General features: G+C 38.3%; 2 protein-coding genes across 3 annotated transcripts; one reads left to right on the top strand and one right to left on the bottom strand.

Annotated features, from left to right (window-relative positions):
* Positions 1-3,211, top strand: scg2b (secretogranin II b). Its single transcript, XM_028472872.1, has 2 exons — positions 1-155; positions 639-3,211. Exon 2 carries the CDS (start codon positions 659-661, stop codon positions 2,417-2,419), a length of 1,761 nt encoding a protein of 586 aa, XP_028328673.1. The 5' UTR covers positions 1-155; positions 639-658; the 3' UTR covers positions 2,420-3,211.
* A 246-nt stretch (positions 3,212-3,457) lies between these two features.
* On the bottom strand, positions 3,458-10,845 carry ap1s3b (adaptor related protein complex 1 subunit sigma 3b). 2 transcript variants are annotated; one of them, XM_028472875.1, is made up of 6 exons: positions 10,687-10,845; positions 6,690-6,868; positions 6,450-6,558; positions 4,651-4,788; positions 4,013-4,073; positions 3,460-3,826 (listed from the first exon to the last, which is right to left on the bottom strand). In XM_028472875.1, the coding sequence occupies exons 1-5, from the start codon at positions 10,687-10,689 to the stop codon at positions 4,032-4,034; spliced, it is 471 nt and encodes a 156-aa protein (XP_028328676.1). In that variant the 5' UTR covers positions 10,690-10,845; the 3' UTR covers positions 3,460-3,826; positions 4,013-4,031. The 2 variants fall into 2 exon arrangements, with proteins under 2 accessions (XP_028328675.1, XP_028328676.1); XM_028472874.1 differs by lacking the exons at positions 4,013-4,073; positions 10,687-10,845 and having other exon boundaries at positions 3,458-3,826; positions 6,690-6,889.
* Positions 10,846-12,077: the final 1,232 nt, after the last annotated feature.

Here is a 12,077-nt window from a genome sequence, read left to right as displayed (position 1 = left end):
GGAGCGGCTATTGCGTGCGTTGTGTGATGACGCGGTGGTCAGGTGTTGCCTCATATAACCAAAGGGAGCTGTCCAAGTGCTGAAAACAGAAGAACAGCACCGCTTCACCAGAGATGCTCCACACCTACACTGCTGCCTGAGCTTCATCTCCAAAGGTAAACACTTTGTTTTATTACACATTGGAACCATCCCCGCGCTCTGGTTAACATATAAACCTATAACCTACAACATAATTGTTTCTTTGTTGTTGTTTTTTAATAGCTGTCTGCGTGTGTAAATTCTGTCATGTATATGTGGTGTTGCTACTGTACCCAAATGTGTCTGTTGTGCGCAGTGTTTACATTCAGATGTGATTTTGACAAAAGTGTAATAAATGTATAGGCTTTTAATAAATCAGAGCTTATAGGTGTAGTCTGGAGGAAATGGGATGCTATGGTTGCCCATAACAACGCAGGGAGTGACTCATCCAGTGATGTGAATGCATCCTTTTACGCACAGCATCGAATTATTCAATTTGCAGCGCCTCGTTTAGACATCGTTTATATTGTAACCTATTTCTGCAACACAGCTTTGACACAGTGTGTTAAAATATCGTCCTCTTTATATTATATTATATTTTTTCTTCTTTTTAATGACAGGTATTAAATCGCCTCCTATAATGCTGCATTTCCACCACAAGTTGCCCACGCTGGGAGCCGTGGTCCTGCTCGCCTTCCTGCTCCACGGATGCTCCGTGCAGACGGCGTCTCTTCCCCGGCACTACCGTCTCCGGGGCGGGGAGGGAGAGAGCCCGCCCGGCTCCGATCTGATGAAAGCCCTGGAGTACATAGAGAACCTGAAACAGCGGAACGGGGGCAGACCTGATCCCGTGGATTATGACGAGGTAGAGAAGTTTAAAGTCCTGCTCCAGCTGGCCACGCAGCAGGACGGGACTCCCGGAGAAAGACAGAGACCGGACATTACCGCAGACCACCTGATGAAGGCGCTGCTCAGGTCCCTCCAGGACCAGATGGATAAAGACGCCAAGCTGATGCCGTCGACGGCGACTCGTAACGACCGCCGCACGCACCGGCACCGCACCAAAGACACCGAGGTGCCCGAGGGCTCACCGGCAGACTACAGTAACTACCCCAGACCTCACAAGAAGTACCCGCTGATGTTTGAGGATGAGGAGAACACAGAAGCCTCCAAACGGGCCACGGAGGACCTGGATGAGCAGTACACACCCCAGAGCCTGGCCAACCTGCGCTCCATCTTTGATGAGCTAGGGAGGATGTCTTCTCTAGGACCGAACAAGAGGGGGGCGTTCGGGGAGGATGATGATGAGGATGATGATGAAGAGGATGGGATGTCCATGAAAAACCCAGCATATGAGGATGTGGCAGGAGGAGAGGATTGGGTACCCATGGAGGAGCGCCAGGAAACAGAAGAGATGGTCAACAGGAGCCACGAAGAAATGGAACGAGCTCTGGAAGAGCAGGAGGATTCAGAGAGGGAGGAGATGCAACGCCAAGCTGACCAGGACCAGGAGGAGGCCGCTGACGACACCAAACTGGTTGATTACTACCTCCTAAAGGTCCTGGAGATGAGCGACCAGACACAGAAGAGGGATCAGACTGGCGAGCAGAGGAAGAGGCTGATCAGGCCTTCCATCGTGGATCCTCGGACTGTGAAGGAATTGCTGGGGCTCTCTTTGAAGCTCCACGTCCCACCACAGGACCTGATCGACATGCTGCTCACCGAGGAGCTCAGAAAGCTTCACCGAGACCCCCAGACCGCATCTCGCTACACCACCGGCCAAACCCCCAAGATCCGTTACTTCAGTCACAGACTGCCTCTGAAGAGCAAGCCTGCGCCTGAAGACATGGACAGAGAGGACTTTTTAGACATCATTGGAGTGGAGACCATCAGTAATCAGTATCCCGTTGTCCAAAGGCCATTGAAGACCCCACAATCATCTGACAGGATCCCAGTGGTTTCCAATGCAGGTGCCAGTCCAGGTCCAGTGAAAATCCCAGCTCCCTCTGGGCGAAGGGAGAACTTGTTTCTGTCTGAGCTCAACAAGATGCCACTGAAACGCCAGGCTGACAGTGCAGATGACGACGAAGGTGATGGTGACGTGGAGGATGAGGTGACCACTTACCTGGCTGCCAAGATCCTCACCGAGTACCCCAACGGCATCTCCAAGAGGGACACCCAGGCCCAGCTGAGGGGCCAGTTCCCCTACGAGCAGTACGAGAGGGCCGTCAAGGACTACCTGGACCAGGCTGACGCCGACAGGAGATCCATGGTGAAGAGGGAGGCAGAGGTGGCAGAGGAGGAGAAAGTGGAGCCTACAGAGATGGCAGCCAAAACATCTGCTCCTCAAACCGTCAACGAAGAGAAAGTCCGTCCTGAAAAAGCTGCAGCTGGGATGTGAGCTGCTGCTTCACACCATGAATATAGTATTTACACTCCTAAATAAACTTTGGTGGACGTGATCTAGTTTACAAATTTCTATTTAAAACACTATAGCTGCGGTATTACTAATATCACCCTAACTAAAATGAACTATAGCAACCTAATAGGTACATAATAGAATTTTAAGTCCCTACTTGCTGCAAGAACATTATGAAAATATATCACGTGTGTGAAGGTGCACCTAATGAAGCAACACAATCCTCATCTTGAACCATTTGTCACTATATTACAAATTGACTAATTTCAATCAAGACTAAATTAAATCTGTCTTGTGAAATATCTATGGAATGTTACAATTGTTTGCATCAATGTTGTTCATAGACAGTCCAATATTTTCAATTATAATCAATCAAGATGTGGTTAAAGAAAATGGCTATTTTACATCTATGTCAAGTATTTACATACATATATGGGAGGAGAAAAAAAACCGTTAATAACAAAGTCTAATGAAAACTGAACTATTGAAGTGTGATGAGTTTTCTGCGCCGAGATCAGAACGAGTGTTGTTGTGACTCGTGATATATTCAGGGTTAGTGGGTTCAATGTTCTTATTATGGGTATATTTTCCAAGTCTAAAATATCAGACTGTCGCCTGCCTTCCAACCCTTTCATACTGCGAAGCTCTGTATTGTTGGCCTAACAGTGATTGTGCAATGTAAGCTCATTTTTAAACCATTTTGTACATGTTCAACAATGTGTGATCAATCACAGATGAATAAAGCATCAGCGCTATTATTTTTCTCCTTGCTGAGCTGTGTAGACTTATTAATAGAAATCTAATAATACACAGAACACAAGGTTAGGTTATTAGATATATTATAGCTATAATGAGGAAAAAAATAATTAGAATAAGTTGTCAAAGAGAGACATTTTATCAAAAATGACCTTTTTTTAATGATAACATAAAATACACAATATAAAAAAAACACACTCAAACAAGTTTTTCTTCTAAAAAAAAATAGTCACACACGCACACACCTTTATGTAAAATCATGAAAAAGAAGAAAAAAAGGGTAATGAATTTGTCACAATCATTGATAAATCAGTTAGTGTCACTCATTTAAAACAACAAAGTGATATTTTCTACTTTACACTAATGATTCATAATTTAACATTGAATGCAATATTATTTACTTTGCAATATATTTATTTCTCTTCACACTTTAATTAATGACTAGTAGTAAAAATGTAAATGAATAAGTAACCAAATACATTTTTTTTAATCTCTGCATTAAAAAAAAAAAAAAAAAAAAAGGGTCGAGCAGACTCATATTAAAACATCTCCTATCCAGAACATCTGGCACGGCGAGTCCTCTGTGCTCCAGTTGTGTTAAAATGCTGGTTTGCTCATATACTCCTCCAGAGTCTGTGGAATGGTAATGTGAGAAATTCATATTTGAGTCAGGGTGTGCGACATTGCAGTAATACAATGAATATTCACTCACACACACACACACACACACACACACACACACACACACACACACACAGAGTCGCATCGCCTGAGCGCACCAACACACTGTAGGTAACTAACATAAGCAGAACATCTAACCTTCTGTCCATATTCAAGGTCATCCAAACAGCTGCACCTCATACCACTCACTGCTGTCATCCTGAAGCGATAACGGTAAAACAATGAACAGAAGGCTACACTGCACAGTGTTCAACTTTAGATCTAAAAGCGTTAGTGCCGGCCCTGCTCCAAAGCGCATAACACACCTGGTTACACTACTTTACCACACAAAGCCATTAGCCTAATTGGTGAGCGGAAACCATGAGCCAAACGCTTAGATTGTCACGAAAAAAAAAAAAAAAATCTGTCTCTCCCTCGCAATAAGACCAGCTGAGAGAGAGAGAGAGAAGAAAGCGAGAGAAGAAAGAGAAGGAGCAATGAGAATCAACAAAAACATAGTACTTCAAAAACAAGAAGCAACAACTAACATGCCTTATAGCTTTAAGATCACACACACCGCTGTTAATTTAACCAACTACATGATGCTGACTAGCTCACACACACACACACACACACACACACAACTGTGCATTTAAATATCACACAATTTAGATTCACTCCCAGCACCACACAACGGTAATTCAATCTAAAATATGTCTAGATACGCTGATTCATGCCACACTCTTGAGTTTGATGCAAATGGCAACTTTTGTTGTGGCAATCTGAGATGGTCTCACCTCCTGTAACATGTCCGAGGCGTCGATGGAGCGGTTCACAATCTGTTTAGAGGTTTCCTGTATCTCTCCGCCCATTAGAAACTCATCCAGGATAAAATAGGCCTTCTCAAAGTTAAAGATTATGTCCAACTCACACACCTGGGGAAGAGGCATGATGTGGTTTCATCAACGAACCTACAGTGTTCACACAGTTTAAACCAATGGTTCTTAAACGGGGGTACGCAATGGCACGAGAGAGAGAGAGAGAGAGAGAGAGAGAGAGAGAGAGAGAGAGAGAGAGAGAGAGAGAGAGAGAGAGAGAGAGAGAGAGAGAGAGAGAGAGAGAGAGAGAGAGAGAGAGAGAGAGAGAGAGAGAGAGAGAGAGAGAGAGAGAGAGAGAGAGAGAAACTACCGTGTGGAGTCGCCTGGAGTTTAAATGGTGTTGCTTGAAATTTCTGAAAAATTTCAATTGATTTTTGCAATGTTTTCATTATTATAAATGTTTTTAAAGGTCCAGTATTATGCTATTTTATTTTCACCCATCTTCATTTGTCAATAGTCCATTGTTTTGTCCAACCACTGCATTGCATTGGGTCATAAACACGTCAGATCATCCCATAAAGGCGATGCAAGGTGGTATAACAGCTACCAAAAGTGGAACTTTAACTGTAATATCAACCTGCTTTATTATGTCTGTTTTAGCTGTGAGGTAGTCTGAGAGGGAGGAGCTCACATTCATATGTAGGGTAGGAGGAGGAGTTTCCACATATGATGTCACAATGCGAGAAAAATACAATTCTCCCGTTTGAAGTTTACTTTTTACAAAATGTTGGCCCTTTGAATGAGGCTAACAGTGTGTATATATATATATATATATATATATATAACTGTAGCAAAACCATTACAAAGGGAATTTTTCATGATACTGTCCCTTTAAAATCAAAACAAAACAAATTTAAAGCTGATATCCTGAGTTTCTGAAAAATCTGTTTATGTTTCATTCTTTTGAAATGCAAAAAAAATAGCTAACTAGTATTTTACTATAATAATAATAATAATAATAATACATTTTATTTGTATAGCGCTTTTACAGTGCTCACAGACGCTTTACAGAGATAAACAATAAGTAAAAAACACAGAGGCATAGACTTAAGTAAATAATAGGTTGACTACAAGATAAAATGGCTATACATTAAAAATGGCTATACATTAAAATGGCTTTACATTAAAATGACTATACATTAAAAGCAGTCCGAAATGTCTACTACTATGGTCTACTGCCGGTAGTCATTCATATACTTTAATGTAAATAAGTCCCTCCTTCGTCCTATGGACCCCTATGCAAATGGAAACAATTGCCGAGTGCGCCCAGCCAATAGGCTTCTACTTCCTGGAGCAAGGACTGTCAATCAAAGTGAATGCGGTAAAACTCTGAGCAGCATAGGAAAAAAAATGTCTTTGGGGTCACCAGAAATTCTTGATATCAAAATGGGGTCATGGTCCAAAAAGGGTGTGGAACCACTGCACTAAATATTTTCTTTTCTTTCCACTTATTTATACAATTATATTCTAATGTGTGTCATCACTGCTTCATTCCATCATTAATGCTCTATAGTTGTTTTTCAATAGTTTTTTAAGCAAAATGTCATAGTCTGACAAATGGGGTACTTGGATTAAGAAATAAGAGAAATGGGGGACTTGAGCCTAAAAAGTTTGAGAACCACTGGTTTAAACCAATCAAAAGATGTCACAAATAAAACAATCGCATCATAACTTGAATTTGAAACAGTTTTAAAATGATGATGAAAGAGTTGAAGTACATTGCCAAAGTATTTGTCCAGCAGCTCCACATAGCGGTGAATAACCTCCAGGGCTAACAGCTCATTTTCCTGGCTCTCTATTGCTAAGCAGAAATAAAGGCTTGCATACCTGAAAAGAAGAGCATCATCAATTTCATTAAATATAAAATACAATTTCATTTTCATACACAATTAATTTCAATACCAAGAAGAAAACAGTCACGTGTAATAATGCAACATACATCTGGGGTAAAGTCCCACCTCTTGTAAATAATCTTCAAGTCTTTCCACTGCATGAAGTTGCAGGTCCGTGGTTGTCGGGACAACACCATAGTGGTCATGTCCCTGATGATCTTCTTCTTCTCTCTGTCCATCATGGGTGTGAACCACTTCTGCAGACGCAGCCTCCCCTGGCGACTGAACAGTAGCAGGAAGCGCATCTGACGGAGCAGACACAACATGGTTGGAGAAGTGAGAGGAAGGCGGGGCCTCAATGAGGACAAGCGCTCACAAGACGCACACACACAACTCAAGCAATCAATGACATATATTAATCCCTCAGTGTCCTGACGACATTAAACATATAATTACAGCAAGATTATTTTAGTCTTCTGTTTGAATAGAATATAATGGTTTCATTTATTCAGTTATTATTGTTCATTTTGACAAGACATTTTTATTTAGTTTTAGTTTTTTGACTAAAATTCTTTTTAGATTTAGCCATCTGATTTGTTTTAATTTTAGTCGACTAAAATTACAAGCAAATACCAAACAAATTTAGTCCACTAAAATACCAAGCAATTTTAGTCGACTAAAATAACAAGCAAATACCAAACAATTTTAGTCCACTAAAATAAACCAAGCAATACAATCTATTGAAAGAGAGACTAAACCCCAAACCACTGTTTGTCTCTGCTAAAAACTAATGTATTTGTGTATGAAGAAATGTTATTGATTGATCCTAGTCCCACTTTTGACATTTTAGTCAAAGTACTAAAATTTGGCATATTTTGTGTGTAAAAATGTAAGAGTGACTGCCCTCTACTGGTTGAAACCCAGCTATTACAATTATATTTTCCTATTGGCTGAGAATGGTGATTTGTGACATTTTAGTGGCTTCCTTCATCACATTACATCATGTTAGCCCCGCCCCTTCAATAGAAACAAGCACCTGTACACTCTTCAATCTGTGGTGAGTCGGTTTGATTGAGAGACTTGTGAACAGACAGGTATAGTGAGTGTGTATTGAATAGCTAGTTAGCATAGCATAGATTGTTCTTTGGAGAAGTTATAGAAGAGACTGGGCGTGTCTTAACTGATCCAGGAGCCCCGCCCATAATCAAGGTGCCTTTTGAATTTCCAGCCAAAACCTCAAGGTTTAGTTACTCTTCAACAAATAGAATTTTATCAGCAATACTTAAAAATTCCAGAGTGAAATTATATAATTGATATAAACAGCACAAATAAATGAATCCTGCATTGCAAACATTGCATTGGAGGTGTTTGGGGCACTTGGTATGAAATGAGCTTTATTTAATCCCTAACCGTGCCTGCGGATTGTTGCTGACCCTGTCCATCCCTTTATGAGCACAAAGTATTGGTCCTTTGACACTTCCTTTTCCCTAATGAATTCACTGTTCTCTAATGACATCTATTTTCAGAATCTTCAATTACATTTCCTTGATTTTGTGATGAAGTTTGATCTATTTTGTGGAAAATACAGCAGAATAGGTTGGGCATATTGCAGACGTTTGATTTTTTTTCTTTTTTTTTTAAGAATTCTTTCCACAATTAAAAATTATTTTATGTGATATAAACACACAAAGTGTGAGGCCTGCACATATTGTAAAGTTTCATTAAATGTGTGTATTTGGAGGTGCTGAGAATTATTTGTAATTTACACACGGGCAACTGGCGGCCCTCAAAGTAAACGTACAAAATGACAGAAAAATACACAAAACAAAAACAAGAAAACATTTTAAAAAAAATACAAAGAATTACGACCTCGCAGAAAAATACAGTAAAAGACAAGAAAAAACTGAAAATAGTCAACATTAATATACAAAATTACTCCAAATAACACACAAAATTACTTAAAAATAGAATGAAAACAAAAGTACACAAAAAGAAAAGAAAAATACACAAAAAAACTACCCAAATCCACAGTACTAACAAACAAGCAAAATGACAACAAAAATACACAATATGACTCAAAAACATACATTTTACAGGAAAATGCACAAAAAGACAACAGAAGTGCACAAAATGCAATCATAACAAGCAAGACAAAAAAAACATACAAAAAATATGGTAAGAAAAACACAAAATGACTATAAAAAACTATTCGTTCTTTTCTGTTTTAAAGCTCAGATTGGTCATTATTCTAAATGCTGACATGAATGTTGTTTATGTGGCCCTTTGGTCAAACAAACATATTTTTGTGGCTCCCCGCTGTGACAGAAGTTGCCCACTTCTGCTCTAAAGGGCCAGATTTGGCCCCCAGGCCTCGAGTTTGACACATGTAATTTGAAGACTAAAGATGACTCAAAAAACAAACAAAACAAAACTCAATACTAAAGAAAAAAATGACTACAAAAACACAGTATGGTAACAAAAAATGCACAAAATATTCCCAAAACACACAATACTAGAAAAATACAGAAAAATATACTAATGACTCCAAAAACACACACAATGAATTCAAAAACTAATGTATGACAACAAAAATGCACAAATTCACTCTCAAACCACACAAGATCACTACAAAAACATGCCAAATAACAACAAAATTACCCCAAAACAACAGACATGCAAAATGAGAGAAAAAAAACACGAAACAAATTTGAAAAGCAAAAACAACAACAAAAACACACAAAATTGTAGAAAAATGTACTAAATGATAACAAAAAGCCTTTGTTCTCTCCTGTGTTAAAGCTCAGACTGGTCATTATTCCAAATGCTGGCATTATGGTTGATAATGTGGCCCTTGGATTCGACCACATATGTCAAATTCATGGCCCGGGGGCCAAATCTGGCCCTTTGGAGCATCCAATTAGGCCCGCAGGAAAGTGCAACAATGACAGAGAAAACATGAATCATTGTGTAAATGAAACTCAACAATATTTGCAGGTGCTCACAGTTTTCTCGGTGCTTATATCACGTGATTGCAGTTGTTTTTAGACTCAGAAAAGATTATATTGCCAAGTACAGTTTTAAAAAACAGCACAGGGAGTTTGACTCGCAGAACAGAAAAAACAAAACAAGCCAGTAACAGTACGAATAATAAAGATAGGTATAAAGGATAAATTAAGGATAGATAGAGGATCAAGATAAAGGATGAATTATTTCTTTTTTTTTTACTTTTATTTTAATGGTAAACGGTTAAAAAAAAATCTTTACATTTTCCTCAAATGACTCATATTTCCCTTAGTTAAATAGAAATTGGTCACAAAATCTAGGAAATGTAAAATGAAGAGCCTGTTAGGACTGATATTTATCCCTTATTGTTAGGACATGGTCGGTTTCTTACTGATTTTGTATTTTATGTTTACGTTGAAATGCAAACTATGGCACGATAATGTTGAAATCACTCATTTTATTGTAGTTTGAGTTTGACACTCCTGGATTAGAAAAATCACATTTCTGTAGACCAATGTACTTTATTATTATTATTATTATTATTATTATTATTATTATTATTATTATCCATATAAGGCCAGAGATTAGATCAAGAAGAAGCTGAGTGCAGTTGTTTGTTTTTAATGTAATATTTAACAGTTTCTTTAGCCTACGGGTGTCTCAGAGAGAACATATCAGACCAGTTTATCCACTGTACTAATAAATACCAAAATTTAAACTAGACTAAGGGAAGTAAAAGCTGTCAATTAACAAAAATGTGAAGCCTTTAAAGAGTATCTTTGCAGGTACTTTCCCAAATTATCACAGGCCATATGCAAAGTGTTGAAGTGCCAGTAAAACGTGACTCAACAGAAAATGACGGAACCTGTTTGACCGTGGAAACAATGCAGCACTCCGTACCTACTTCCGACTGTCCTTCAAAGCAACATTATGCGAATGATAAACGAATTAAAAGCAACACAGAGTAGCTGTGAGAAGCTAACAGCAGTCAACTTGCTCTAAGTGTGTATATGGAGCTTTTGTTCGTGAAATGTGTCCGTTTCTACCTGACAGCTTCGACAGGTGCACCAGGTGAACAGAATATTCTGCTACAGACATGCGCAGTAAAGACAAAACTTACCATTTTCAGGAAGAACCGTAAATTAAAATGAGCTGATGAAAAAAAAAACGCAGGTCTGTGGCCTTTTTATGGGTTAAAAGGTGTAGTTCAAGACATTTCTGTCCTTAGGTGAAACTCGACGGGCGTGAAGTTGGGAGGCTCCGCCCTGCTGGTGCCGTGACGTCACCGCAGCTCCTCCCCTCCTGGTACGGTGTCTGTGTGTGTGTGTGTGGCTGGTTTTACAGCGGAAGAGGAAAACTGCTCCAGGCCTGTTAATGAATGAACCAGTGAAACTTTAACCTCCTCCATCACTTGTTTCACTAGGGAAGCCATAGGCAACTGCAGGCCCGGGGGCCACATGCGGCCCTCGGTATAATTTTGTGTGGCCCCCAAAGTTAATGATCAAGATTACTCCAAACACACACAAAATAAATACCCAAACAGCAAAAATAATTCAAAATAACAAAAAAAAAAAAAAAAAAACAGAAAAAACAGAAAAAATTACAGAAAAAATACGTAAAATGGGACAACAGCAAAAAACACACAAGATGACGAAAAAATAATTAATTAAAAAATATACACAAAACAACTACAAAAATGACTCAGAAACCAACAAAATAACACCAACAAAAGTAACTATACAAAAATGACAGAAAACAATGCAAAACAACAAAAAAGTGCAAAATGAATCTAAAAACAAATAACAAAAATACCTAAATAAAAAAAAAAACAGACAAAATTACAGAAAAATGTGCAAAAAGGACAACAACAAAAAAACACACAAGATAACTACAAATTATTTAATAAACATATAAAACAATGCAAAACGACAACAAAACAAAACAGCAAAAATAACTCCAAAAAACATACAAAATTACAGAAAAATACACAAAAAGGACAAAAGCGACAAACAAACAAGTTGACTACAAATAAATTAATAAAATATATACAAATGACTAGAAACCCACAAAATAACTTATAACAGATCAAGCAACAAAACTATATAGAAAACAATGCAAAACAACAACAACAAAAGTGCAAAATGACTCCAAAAACACATAAAACAACACTAAAAACACACATGACAACAACATTAAAAGACAACATAAATGACAACAAAATATACAAAAATGATAGAAGAGCACACAAAACAACAAAAAATGAGAGAAAAACATACAAAAACAACAGCAAAGACACCCAAACCCTTTGTTTTTTTCTTCATTAATGCTAAGATTGGTCCCCATTCTAAATTATGACATGAATGTTGATAATTTGGCCCTTGGATCACATTAAAAATATTCGTTTATAATGTTTATTTTAGTTAAAAACTAGAATCATACTAAAAATTATCAGCAACTCACAAAACGACAACAAAAACACACCCAATAATAATGAATAATATAAAGAACAGA

The sequence above is a fragment of the Gouania willdenowi genome, chromosome 17 (assembly GCF_900634775.1).
Source record: "Gouania willdenowi chromosome 17, fGouWil2.1, whole genome shotgun sequence".
In the NCBI taxonomy this organism is placed as follows: domain Eukaryota; kingdom Metazoa; phylum Chordata; class Actinopteri; order Blenniiformes; family Gobiesocidae; genus Gouania; species Gouania willdenowi.
The sequence above is the reverse complement of the archived record's forward strand: the minus strand, read 5'-3'. Positions and strand labels throughout refer to the sequence as shown.